At 44.4% G+C, this 12899-nt stretch overlaps 2 protein-coding genes across 2 annotated transcripts in view; both read right to left on the reverse strand.

The window, feature by feature from the left end:
• The window catches only part of LOC105558547 (chloride intracellular channel exc-4), a 17729-nt gene extending 17239 nt beyond the window's left edge, over positions 1 to 490 (reverse strand). Inside the window, exon 1 of the mRNA XM_012006291.1 lies at positions 223 to 490. Coding sequence (XP_011861681.1) covers positions 223 to 291 — 69 coding nt within the window. The 5' untranslated portion in view covers positions 292 to 490. The remainder of the gene's footprint in view (positions 1 to 222) is intronic.
• A 1036-nt stretch (positions 491 to 1526) lies between these two features.
• Positions 1527 to 12899, reverse strand: part of LOC105558548 (PTB domain-containing engulfment adapter protein 1) — a 28869-nt gene continuing 17496 nt past the window's right edge. Inside the window, exons 2-9 of the mRNA XM_012006293.1 lie at positions 8344 to 8454; positions 8166 to 8233; positions 4663 to 4845; positions 4221 to 4547; positions 3695 to 3906; positions 3400 to 3614; positions 3098 to 3324; positions 1527 to 3021 (exon numbers count right to left, since the gene is read on the reverse strand). Coding sequence (XP_011861683.1) covers positions 2947 to 3021; positions 3098 to 3324; positions 3400 to 3614; positions 3695 to 3906; positions 4221 to 4547; positions 4663 to 4845; positions 8166 to 8233; positions 8344 to 8416 — 1380 coding nt within the window. The 5' untranslated portion in view covers positions 8417 to 8454 and the 3' untranslated portion in view covers positions 1527 to 2946. The remainder of the gene's footprint in view (positions 3022 to 3097; positions 3325 to 3399; positions 3615 to 3694; positions 3907 to 4220; positions 4548 to 4662; positions 4846 to 8165; positions 8234 to 8343; positions 8455 to 12899) is intronic.

Consider the following 12899-nt stretch of genomic DNA (forward strand, 5'->3'; position numbering starts at 1 on the left):
CCGGGGAGAGGGAGGGACCGAGGGGCACCGAGTCTGCTGCGGACTCCCGTAGGAACGAACGGGAACCGCAGCCGCAAAGCTCCACGCCCATAGCGCGCATGGGACAACCGCCTCCTTTTTCCACCGTTCTCCTCCCCACCGCCCCGCAGCCGTCCCCGCGATCTCTGTCCCCGTCTCGCTCGCACGCTCGGCGATCCTCGGCCGCGCGTGGCGCACACTCACCTTGATGATCAGCTCGATCTCGGGCACGTCGCCGTTACTGGTGCCGTTCTCGTGATTGTCGTCCGCCATCCCGACGGGGCTCTTTCTCCGTACGCGGCGAGTAGGTAAGAAGGCACTTTTGTCCCGTGGCGTTTCTCTCGGCGGCTACCGCTCCCTCTCTATGTGTCTGTCTCTCTCTTTCTTGACGCGGGGCGAAGCCGGACGCGATCGGAAAGACGGTCAAGACACGATGGAGGTCCGCGAACTACTGACGCAGCGCGCGCCGCGCCGCGCCACGTTCACGCCGCTGGCGCCGCCTGCGGCGCTCACGCCGTATCACGTGACGCTTCGGCGCGCGGGAAGCGCGCCTTATTTGAAAGCGGTACGGCGTACGCGACGTGACACACCTCGCGAGACAATTGACAATCGATGCCAATGAAAATAGAAATGCTCCCGTGCGTTTGTCGCGTTGGAACATAAATTGTTGGACACGTTTGTACAATGTTTGTTACACAAGCGTCTTCTAAATTTACTTTTCTTCGTCAGGCGCACGTGTAGACATTTTCTGCGACTGTTTCGAGATTCTACGTAACATTTCGTAGTCTTGAAAGAATCCCGTACAGGCGACTTCTTGTATAATAAATGCGTTATGTTACTTTTCCAAAAGTCCCGTCTGGGCCGTCGAGCGGTTCACACGTCTTCCGACGGAAGAAAAATTTTTGATCCTGCGGGGTTGCATCATCCCGCGCGAGGCCCGTTAGTCGGGCCCCTGCTTTGTATATATCACCAATCAGTTGTCTATAATTCTATAGTGTCTGTAATTCAACAACGTCTATTGGTTCGTCGTGGCCGTATCGGCTACCGTTTATCATGTGCCGGGAGCCATAATTAGAAGAAGAAGATGTTACTTTTTCCTATTGCTGGTGCGACAGAAAATATTTTTTGAATCTGTATTTCGTCACGCAATTCTTCCGAAAAAGAACTTCCACTTTCTTCGGTAACTAATAGCGACGTGCTCTCTTCCATTACATTTTCTTTACAAATGTACCCTTTTGTATATTTTACTAACGTGTTGAAATATCTAACTCGTATTGTATATTTCCTTACCATTATCTGCACTTCGATACAACAAGACGTTGCCGAACAAAATTATATATGTATAGAATAAAGAAAGCTGATTTCAGGAATTGTCAATTTTGAAGGAGGCGGAGGCGAAAGTGAAATTGGACGGTCGAAGATGAATTGATTGTCGAAACTGCGACAGCTACTTTGTGACATTTTAGTCGTGAAAGCGTCGGGGGATAAGTGTCATGACGAGACGGTTGTACAACTTGAAATACTTCGAGATTTAATATACAGTATAAGGAAGACGCATTGGAGGTTGAATATTTCTGTTGTAATAATCATATGCTACATTCTTAACTATTATATCTTAAACAATATAGCAACAATAATATTTCATATGTACATAATTACTAATCCTCTCTACGGCAATAAACGTGAGCTCGTTTAACGCCTTACGTTTGGTCGGTTCGCGACACGTAGAGATTCCCGTAAACTCTACAGCCAAGAGTTCTCTTTTACAATTGAATATTTTTTTTCCCTTCCACTTATGTTCGCGCGTTAAAAGAAAGGTGAAGGTATGTACGACGGACCAAAGAAAGAGGATATACCGTAGAGTGGGGTAACATGGAACAAGGGGGCAAGTTGGAACAAAACTTCCAAAAAAGCACAGAACTTATAATGATGTAAGGTTTATCATTTATTGAGCGTACATATAGGCTAAACCAAACTAGCGTTGAACTCGAATGCTTTCTTGCAGACGTTGCCGGTTCTAATGCATAAATACGAAATTGGAAGTTTTGTTCCAACTTGCCCCCTTGTTCCATGTTACCCCACTCTACGGTACCGAGGGTATGAGTTCAATCGACAGACTATGAAAGCTACGCGTTCGTATTATTAGTGTGATCTCTAAACGCTACAACGGTTAGTGCTCCGTTCTCTTTTTCTTCATTTACTAGCTCACTTTCCGACAGACGATTGAACGATGTGATGAGTTTAAATCAACCTAGGCCGAGTGTAAAACGCACAATGTTACCAACCTTTCTTAATTGTAGCTTTAGAATGTAAGAGATTGCCCGGCCGTCACCATTTCTCCAATTCCACGGCTACAGGATTATAGCATTCATTAGTTCTTTCTCAGTATCTCGTTAAAAAATATGAAAGACGCAAGCATACCATCGTCGATACGAGATTCACGGTAAGATCTTTGCAAGTATATACATATGTATACTTAAAAGCATATACTTAAAAATTGTATACATATATATAACAAAGTCTCGTCTAAACGATTTATGTTGTCTCGATTAGAATAATGTCTCATTCCACTCTAACGATCGACTTGAGATCTCCTCTCACTGACTGATCATTAACAACGATAACACGTTTTCGGTACGTCGTTCAGATTGGACCCCAGTTCTAAAGCGACGGATAGAATAGCGTAGAATACCAGCGAGTGTAGGATACACGCGTATAGAATTATTTCACATATGTGTACCATAAATATCGAACATGTTCATAAATATACGAGTAGGGTAATAGTAATAATTGACTAATTTTGGTTTTACACGGACATAATCCCTAATTTGCTTCATCCGTTAATTGGTATTTCGTACTCTGCATCCTAAGAGCATTAATAAAGTTCTCATTCGAACGCTCGTAGCGCCCGATTTCTGATTGTCGAGCCTAATTTCGCAGCGGGTCCAAGCTCTCCAAAGAAAAGTCGTCAGTTCCGATGCACAGCCCTCTACTAAAACCGTCCTGAAAAATTTCGCCACACGTATTGCAAGCCGTTTATAACGGAGACAGTGAAAAGTGAGACATCCGCGAGTCTTACCTTCATCTCCAGCAGCTTCTTGTCTAACAGGCCGATAGCGTTTTCCAGTTCTTGTTGGCTAGGATTAGATGTCATGGTCGAAGCTCCAAATTCTCCCATTTCAAATGGATCCTTGAAATCATTCTTCATATTTAAAGTCGGCGTAGGATTAAAAGGAATGCTACCAAACAGATCTTCCTTGATTCCGTTTTGACGTCTCGAGTCTTTCGTCTTTGGTGGTGGTGCCACTGCGGATAGAAAACGCAATGTTGTCAAGTGGCGTACGACGAAAGTTAAATAATGTCCATAAATTATGGACTCACACAGGGGCGGAGGACTGATTGTGCCGTTAGATTGCGAAAAGAAGTTTGATCCCGAAGATATCTGACCGTTAAGGAGCGGATTGTTATTCGACTGATGATTGGCGAGACCGTTGGCTGCGGTCTCGTAAGCTCGTGGATTGAAATCCTCCTCAAACTCGTCCATCAACAATCCCTCTAATTTGGTGCCAACCGACGGCATTGGCGCTGGCTCATTTCTACGGGAAAATGAAAAATAACGTGAAATCGAGGAAGAGCGGAGTGAAAATAGTGAAATGTACAATCACGCTGATCATACCCCATGAAATCATCGTCAAAACTCTTCTCGAAACTTCTCGGCGGAACCGGCGGCGGCTGTTGAGGTCCATTAGATGTATTTCCGTTGCTGTCGCTCATGTTCAGCAACGGCTTGATAATCGTACCATTGACCTGCGGTGAATCCGTAGAAGCTCCAGGTACGTGAAGAATATCTGGTATATTATGCTGCGATAGATACGCCGATACATCCGCCTAAATAAAAAGAAAAACACAGTCGACGATTATTAAAACAATTTCTATTCACGTATTACAAAATATATATTTCAATTGTGTTTTTATATTAAAATATAAATATTGTAGAAGAAAACAGTAAAAAAGAGTGTCCGCCAAGTGTCCACGCCCGTTTAAACAACTGTTGCATGAAACAATGTTGTTTTAACCATCGCGCCTCCGCTCAACTCGACGTTACAGGCAAGGATACACTCTGTGTGTACACTTGGCGCGAGACACTGCCGCCGTGTCTCCTGATACGAGATACTAAATCTCATATTTCTCTCCAAACTAACCGAGCCTTTAATAGCCGCGACATCCTGCAATCGTTGCCGATAAACGTTGTTCTCGTGTTCGAGTCGCTTTATCTTCTGCTGCAGCACCATACAACGTCGTTGCGTCTCTAAATCCTTGCCGGACGTTTCCAGGAACCTCTTGTAGGCCAGATCGAAGGCCTGGCCGATGGTGAGCGTGATCTCCTCGGCTAGTTTGTCGCTGACGAAAACGAAGCATGTATGCCTCTCCGCGTCCTCCTCCTTCGCGATGAAACTGAAGAACTTCTTCTCCCCCTTGTCGTCGGCGCAGTACGAGATTCTATGTAACGGATACTGATGCATAATTCGCTGCAAGAATAACCTTCGATCAAACGACGGCCAAGTAATCGAGCCTCGGACGCGCGCGAATGCGGAATGCAATTATCGCGCAAAAGTTATCCTCACGTCGACGAATGGCACTAACCTTGGGCGTCGTTTTCGTTTTTGGTTCCTGTATCGCCACGCCATCGATGCTTATGGTGAGCTCGACCTTCGGGGTCTTCGTGCCTTCGCTCTTCTTGAGCTGCTGATTGAATTTCAGCTTGCAGATCGCCTCCTTAACGACCTCGATGCCTTTCGGTTGGTCCACCTCCGTGCTGCCCAAATACTAAAATATCAAATCGCGGAAAGGTGAGGAGACAAGGGGTCCATGAGTGCCAAGCAATCGTTTACAGAAACGAGGCAAGAGAAACGATGCGGCGTGAGAAACGCCGTGACGTTTTCCGAGAAGAGCGCACGCTGAAAACGCGATACGAATGTACTTCTTTATTAACGGCTGTTTTTCTAGCGCATTCCTCACCGCGGTCTGCATATCTTTGCATTATAATCGTTATAAATCTCCCGCGTGCATCTGTAAATTAGCCGCGCACGACATCTCTCGTCAAGGTGATATTTCCGAGAGAAAAGTTGTCTAACTGCTTGCAAATACGGCTGTATAAATCGGCGTAAACGCTTTTACGTAATCGAAACGGCCCGAGAGTTCCGGGCATCTTAGATCGTGGTTAAGAAACAAACTTTATTTATCCAACGCGAGGATTCGCGGGGAAAGGAATGGATAAAAATGAGAAATATCGACGGAGAGCGGGGAAGGAAGTTGGATTGTACGTCAGGCAGGAGAGAAATTAATCGGTAATTAACGGGGACCCGCTCGCATCTCGCAAACCGAACAAAAGGAACGTGGCATTTCGCAATGAGGCCTGAACTGACGTTTGAAAATAAGACGCACATCTAACGGCAATTTACGCCGCATTCCTTCCGCCCGATAAAACATTTCTGTACTTTAATCTTATACAGACAACGCGATAAACGTAACACTGACAAATTGCGTGATATTATCGCGCCACGATGACGTTTCGTTGCGTAGTTTAATGATCCCCGGATACTTTTATATCGCCGTTCAAGTACGCGTCTTCTCGCGGGCGACGGAACTCGCTTACGCAAATCTGCATCTGACCGCGTTTCAATCACAATTGTTTTTAAATACACGCGTAAATGAATAATCTCAACGAGCGCAAAATACGACAGGGATTTGAATGAACGATTGTGAAAAACGCAATGTCAAACTCTTCTTCAAAAATTCTTCCACGATTGCGAAGAATTGAAAAAAAAATCATATCAAATTGCTGCCGACTGTTTCAAAACTTGATTTTAAAAGGAAAGATTCGCGCGCGCTTTTTCTCTCGATCTAATGTAGCGAATAATTGGACCGATAATTGGATTCTGCTGCCGATCGGGACACGAGATACTTTGTGCAACGAAGAGAAACCTCTTGAGCGGAATATCTTCTGAAAAAAGGGGGGGAAAGAACACGCGGGGAGAGTTGGATTGCGGAAACTTAATCCGGTCAGAGAAAAAGGCATGTCCGGACACGCCAATTCCGCTGTTTCGTGTCTAGTGGTGACGACACGACACTCGTTTCGTTCGTGAGATAGTGAAATCTGGCCGCTCGCGAAGTTTCGAAGTTCAACGAACCCGGCGGCGACGCGCCTGTTGGGTCTCGGCGCCTCGAACAACAATTCATCCGCGATACGCCGGGGTATTCGTATTCACCGGGAAACTCACGTACGTGCCGGTAACAAGTCGAAACGAAAGGCAAGGTGCGCGCGCGCGCGCGTCGCGTGTTGCGCAATTTTTCCGGGTGACGCGAAATGAATGAACGCTTTGAGCCTAGGATCGCTTTTTTTCCTCCTATTTCTGTGCGAGTCGTCCAGAAATAGTGAGACTCCACAGCTGACTAGAAAGTGTAAATCGCGGGTCACTCTCGGTTTTACGTCCGCGTCGCTCGTTAACGACCGGACATTAGGCCCCTCCCCGTCTTCGAGTTCTGCCTGAACGTCATTACGAGACGCCTGCGCCTCTCCTTTCCAGCCTTGCACTCCTTTCTATCATTGCAGGAAGCACTAAATTTTTGGAAATGATTATCATAAATTCTGATCTCTTTAACGAAACCGCTTTCTACTAGTTTCTTTTTCAGAGAAATGCAACACTTTATTCACTATATACACGGAGAGAATTTTCTTTTGTAATTTACCGTAACAATTATGTAATCGAGGGACAACATGGCATTTTGAACAACTTTGTGAAAGTTTTTTCAAGTCTTACCATACATTTCACTGTAATAAAAGTCCTCGAAATCCACGTTGTCCCACGATCACGCGATTTTCAGGATGAATTTTAAGAGCAAATTCTCTCCGCGCGGAAAATTGAAATTTGAAAAACTAACAAATACTTGTCGCAATAAAATTAAACGAGAATTATTTAGACATTTAACATCATGGCTCTTCTAGTCCTTATTTCTTTGAATTTACGTTTGTCACACGAGAGCCACATGAACTTCATTGATTCGTTAAAAAATATATATCTTTCCTAAAAAAAATGAAAGAACAAATAAGAGAAAGATTAAAGAACGTTGAACGATTTCTCAAGCGACTGCTTCCATTTTCATTGCCCTTGCGCCGGTTATTGCTTAATAGCAGCCGGCAATTTCTCCGGCTTTTCTCATGCCTCGGCGTTCCGCCCAGCGAAATAATCAACTTAGCTTAATTACGCTCGTTAGCGGCGAAAGGTAATTGGGCGAAGGCACGTCAACAAATTTCACGAGCGCGTAATGGATACCGCGCCCGGCGGGGTCACGGGTGAGCTGCCGGAGATGAAATTAAAAGCGGAAAAGGAGGGTCGACGATACGCGCCGCGACGACCTCGACCTTTCGTTCCGTCGCTTTCGAGATACCGAGAAAACGGTGCTAGGGCGACACTTGTCGCACCGTTGTTGTTCGTCCCGCGGTTTCACAATCGCGCACCGCGACCATGGTCAACGTATCGATAGTCAAGAGCAGGTTCAACATCCGGTTGGAAAAAAAAACGCAATCTCAGTAAACTGTTTGTAAAAATGATTTACTCCCGAATCCTTCGGCACCAATTTCCGCGCGAATCGTGAAATCGCCGAAACGATCGTCGCGGTCGTTCGCGAGAAATAAAAGGATATAAACGATATCTACTCTCTGGGGGGGAAAGAAAGACAGCGACCCATTTAGGGGCCCGCAATTAGTAATTGAGTTATTTGGATTCTTCGTAACTCTATCTCTGGGAAAAATTTTGATCGTTTTCTTTGTAGTTAAGCAACTTAAGATTTCAGTTAGCGCCTTTTAAGTGAAGATTATCTTTGCGTCGCTGAATATCGAGAGAACTAATTGAGAGAATTGATTACTTAAAAATCTTGGATATATGTAGATGGAACAGCTAATTGCGATTTTTAGTTACGCGGGGTAAAATTCGTAAAAGACTAGAGTTACGAACGATCCAAATAACTCGACTACCCAAAATGGGTCGCTGTCGTTTTTCTTTTCTCCCCCCAGAGCATCTCTCCCTAACGCGACGTCACTTATAACACGAGGAGATCCTCTGCGCAGTATAGAAATCGTACTATACCTTGACTAGGTAGGCGATATGTCCTTTTTGGAGCGCGTCCGGTGGGTGTATCCAGTTCCTACTCGTTCCTGCGAACAGGAGAGTCGCGATGGTTTTCAACCTTCGCCATAGCAGCGGCGAGCCATATTTGCTAATACTAGTCGCCGATACAAGTGCTTCCGAGAGCCAGGTTACTCACCTCCGTTTTTACTCGGCTGATTTTTATTGTTCGCCGAATTCTGCGCCCATTTCAGTAACGTCGAGTTCCTCATGTTGCCGGCCTCTGGCTACAACCGACTCTCAGACCCCTCTGCAATACAAATATCGACGGGCCGTGAAGTTGACGTACAAAAGAAAAACTCCTTTCCAACATGCAAGCTATTATTTCTAAATATAAATAGTTTAGATGCGCCTGTGCGAATTAAATCTTTTAAACGTCGATTATTAAAAGATTGCAAACTTCCAGCTTTAATATAACGCAATCATCTTCTCTTTCTGGTTTCAAAAATGGTAGTTTTACACGTGTCTGCGAGTAACGTTCTTCCGCTGTTCGTAACGGTTGAAGCGAAAGGCTTTTGTAGATCGACCGCTTATGAATACAAAAGATTTAAACGGGCCGCTGGTCAAACGTCAAAAGCCAACGCCGGCCGTAATTTTTCCTTTCCCTCGACATTCTACGAAGTGGGACGCGAGTTTTGGACCCTTTCCAGGTTGCCGCGCGTTCTCTTCCTATTTCTACGATCTCTCGTGCGCCGTCCTCGCTCTCTTATCTGTTCCCCTAAAATCACTTTCTACCCGTGCATTTCAAGCTCCTGCGCCGTAGAAGCGTAGTATAACTAGTATGCCCACAGGGAAGCTTAAAAAAAGGGAAATTCGAAATAATAAAATTATTAATATCATTTTAGTTTGCGTGTTCAAACCGGGGGGGACACACTTTCTCCTGAGAAAACCCGGGGACGATTTTCGCCATTTGCTCTATGGCCGGTATTCATAGTCGATTCTTACTTCAAAATCATCTTAAGTATTGCCTTAAGGGGATGCTGGAGTGATTCTGCACTTTTGCACCTTTCTAACCTAAAAACTGTCAGTTCACGGAAACATTTGTGTAATATACAAATTAAATGGCTTACGTGTACAGATCGAAAGCAGCTTGCTATTCCGGCCAAATGAAAGAACAATATGGCATCACTGAAACTAAGTTTGTAAGTCTAATAAAAAATAATAGTGAGCAACACACATACCACATGTACTGTATGTATGTGTTGCTCACTATTATTTTTTATTAGACTTACAAACTTAGTTTCAGTGATGTCATATTGTTCTTTAATTTAGCCGGAATAGCAAGCTGCTTTCGATCATCTGTACATGTGCCATTTAATTTGTGTATTACACAAATCTTTTCACGAAACAGACAGTTTTAAGTGCAAAAGATGCGAAAGTGCAGAATCACTTCAGCATCCCCTTAAGACGCAATTACAGCTCTGTGATTGGTTGAAAACACATTAAGTTTTTAAAATTTTTAATTAAATTTTTAATTAAGTTTTTTAAAATTTAAAACACATACTTCAGATGGTCTTAAGTATAAGAACGGACTATGAATACCGGCTTCACCCGGAAAGGGCGAACCACGGTGTAGAGATACAAGGTGAAGCAATCTGGTGGATGCGCAGTGTCAACCAATCAGAAGTGGCCCGAACTACCGAATTGACCAATCAGCAATTTGCCCCAACCTTCAAACTGCAAATCATTGCGGCTGAATGCAGGAAGTAAAGCAATGAACAATTTTCCCCAAAAATTGGTTACATGCGCGACGTTTCACACTACCATGTATACAACGTCCGTCTCATTGGCTCCACCAAAATAATGGCGGATGCGCAGAAAGGATCGGCGCAAAACAAAACAAATAACAGAGTGGGCATACTAGTTATACCATGGTGGAAGTGTGTCGCGGCGGTCAACGAGAGCTCGTGACCAAACAGCGACCTCGCTATGTGAAAATATATCAGGTTGCAAGGCGTCGATGCAAATTTCTGATATGCAATTTACAGATATACGCCTTTTATAAATCAATTCGAATTTTATAATTTCGATACGAATCGTTAATCCGTAATTCACGTTCCACGTGTTGAAGTTGCGTGGTGTGTACTGAACGTAAAGGACTAATATTGTTATAACCTGTATTTTGTAATAATTATAACTGCTAGCCATTAGGTCGGGCAATTGTAATCGCATTGCCATGAATTGCGGCTCCAGATTGAGCGGCCCTGAGGGAGAATGCAACGAGAGCGTGCATTCTGTCCTCTCCTTGCTCTTTCATTGGAAACGATTGCAGTCGCGAAATCTTTGTTCGACGTCCCCCGTTATTTCTCTCCCCCCCCCCCCGCGCGAGTTCTCTTTATCACTCCTGTCCGAGGAACGCGACTGAATCTTTTGACGTAACGAAGTCTATCTATAATCGTAGAAAATCAGGTCAATTACATGCGTGCTAACACGCGCGCGCGCACACACGCGCGCGCGCAAATGACACACCGAGTTTTCTCTCACGCTCCGTGTGTTTATCTGTTTCTGCGAACGTCTCATCGCGATGTTTTTCTCTTCTCTCTCCCTCTCTCTCTCTCTCGAAAGAGATACCGATCGTCGTGACGATTTGAAATTAAATGAGGAATCTCGTTAGGCCTATTGTTTCGCGTAGGTGCCGCGAACACCGTGTGAAACCTTAACTTAAGGCACGGACGATCGTTCGCGGTGTACCAGCGGTCAGCCTTGAAGACGAAGGCTAAATCCTTTCGCGTTTCATCATCTCGCGCCTGACACCACCTCAGACTTTGAGACATTAAGTATCCAATTGGATCAAGTATGCGCGGATAGAGACGTCGATAGAGTGCGATCGGCATGTTTCGTTACGCGCGTGTGCATCTGTCGCTCACCGATCTGTACTTTCGTCCCGCAACTCTCACACGACGGAGCGCGCTGATACGCGCGACTTGCGAACGAAACGTCTTTAACGTTAATTTCAGTTAGGTAGTTTGAGGAAATTTTCAGCTGATTATAGACGAAAACGCTGGGACGCGAGAGTAAGCTTCAGGCTTACCTCTCGGGCGATAAGGCCTGGCTCGACAATAGACGCAGTCGCAAGCCGTAAGAAATCGAACCAATCACAGCCGAACAATCGACCGTCATTGGCCGATTTCTTGCGGCTCGCGACTTACCGCGTCTATTGTAGAACACCAGCCTAAGCGACACACCAGAAGTACTCGCGCCTGCAAAAATATTTAAGTGTCTTTTTGCGCGCAGCCGCGAGTTTGACCGCGCGTAACGTCTCACGGTGCGCGTAGGCGCGTTTGCGCGAGATTAAACGGCTTATCTGCGTGCACCTTCCTCGCTGACAAAGGAGGAATGCAGCCTCACGAGAACACGTTGTCCGTCCGGAATCCCGATACCATCTACCGCCGCACTCGAACGTGACGACCAGGCACGGGAGTAGAACATTTTCCGTTGACGCGAACAGGAACGTCCGACGTTCCCAGTTAATTCGGCAATGAGCGCAATCGCGAGTGAGCGGCCGAGACTGGAATCTTTCCGCTCGATACGCGCGAGCGAGAAAGTCCAAGAGCTCGCCGAGACGTTCTCGGGTAAGTATGTCTGTTAAGGCTGGCGCGGCCAGCTCTAGCGCGAGTAAGAATTCAGCTATTTGTTACTGTCAGTTTCTTACTTTATGCTCAATTTCGCTCGCCAGCCGTTTCAAGACTGTGTGACTATGCTTTGGGTTAAATTTAACGCAACCGTGCAAAAAGCGAGTGGCAAGAAGAAAAATCGTCACGCTTCTTACGTTATCAATTAAGATGCGCTACAAACGTTTGGCAATAATTGGCGAGTTCTCTCTCTCTCTCTCTCTCTTTCTGCTGGTTCTTTGCTGACAAATTTTTGTCAAACTTTGTACAACATAATGTACAGTAATAAAATTAAATCAATCAATCAATCAATCAATCAATCAATCTCTCTCTCTCTCTCTCACTCTCTCTCTCTCTCTCTCACACACACACACACACACACACACACACAAACGTTATTATATAAAATGTCAGTTCGCCGTCTGCCTTGAATCAAGAGTTTACGAGAAGTAAAAAGTGTAAGAAAACATAAGAAAACATGTTAACAGAATGGAAATCATGCAACTTTTTATAATGCCCATTTATAGATATCAATATATCACAGGAATATCGCAGTGAATAAGCGAGTGTTTTTATCGAGATACCCCGAGGCGAAAATCTGTCATATAAATCATCATTAAATACGATATATGCACAATTTGTTTTTTTATTCCGTTTTCGAATACTCTGCGTCGTATTCTCAATGCTCCAAATTATAGTCAGCTCGTGAGTTGCGGTCAGACGTATCGTCAACGTTCAAAGTCATTTTTTTTTCAAAAAGCAGTCCTTGGAGCACCTTTTTAATACATTTAAATGCTACAAGTACATATACAACGCTTATCTTTCAAGCATTTGTATAACACAAAAAATATTCTTGACGCATTAATTTTTCTCACACCTCATATAGTACACTGAGGAAAATGTCTGATTAAATATTTTTTTATTGTGTATTATGTATTATGTAATCAGATAATCCAATTACATAATACCAAACAGATATATCCAATTAAATTGTATATCCGGTGAAAAATATGATCGGTCTTTCAATCAAATTTCATGCGGATGTATCCATAATTTAATCGGAAAACGTAATCGGAAAAATTAA

The sequence above is a fragment of the Vollenhovia emeryi genome, unplaced genomic scaffold, assembly GCF_000949405.1.
Source record: "Vollenhovia emeryi isolate VEMERY1.0 unplaced genomic scaffold, V.emery_V1.0 DF939334.1, whole genome shotgun sequence".
Taxonomy (NCBI): domain Eukaryota; kingdom Metazoa; phylum Arthropoda; class Insecta; order Hymenoptera; family Formicidae; genus Vollenhovia; species Vollenhovia emeryi.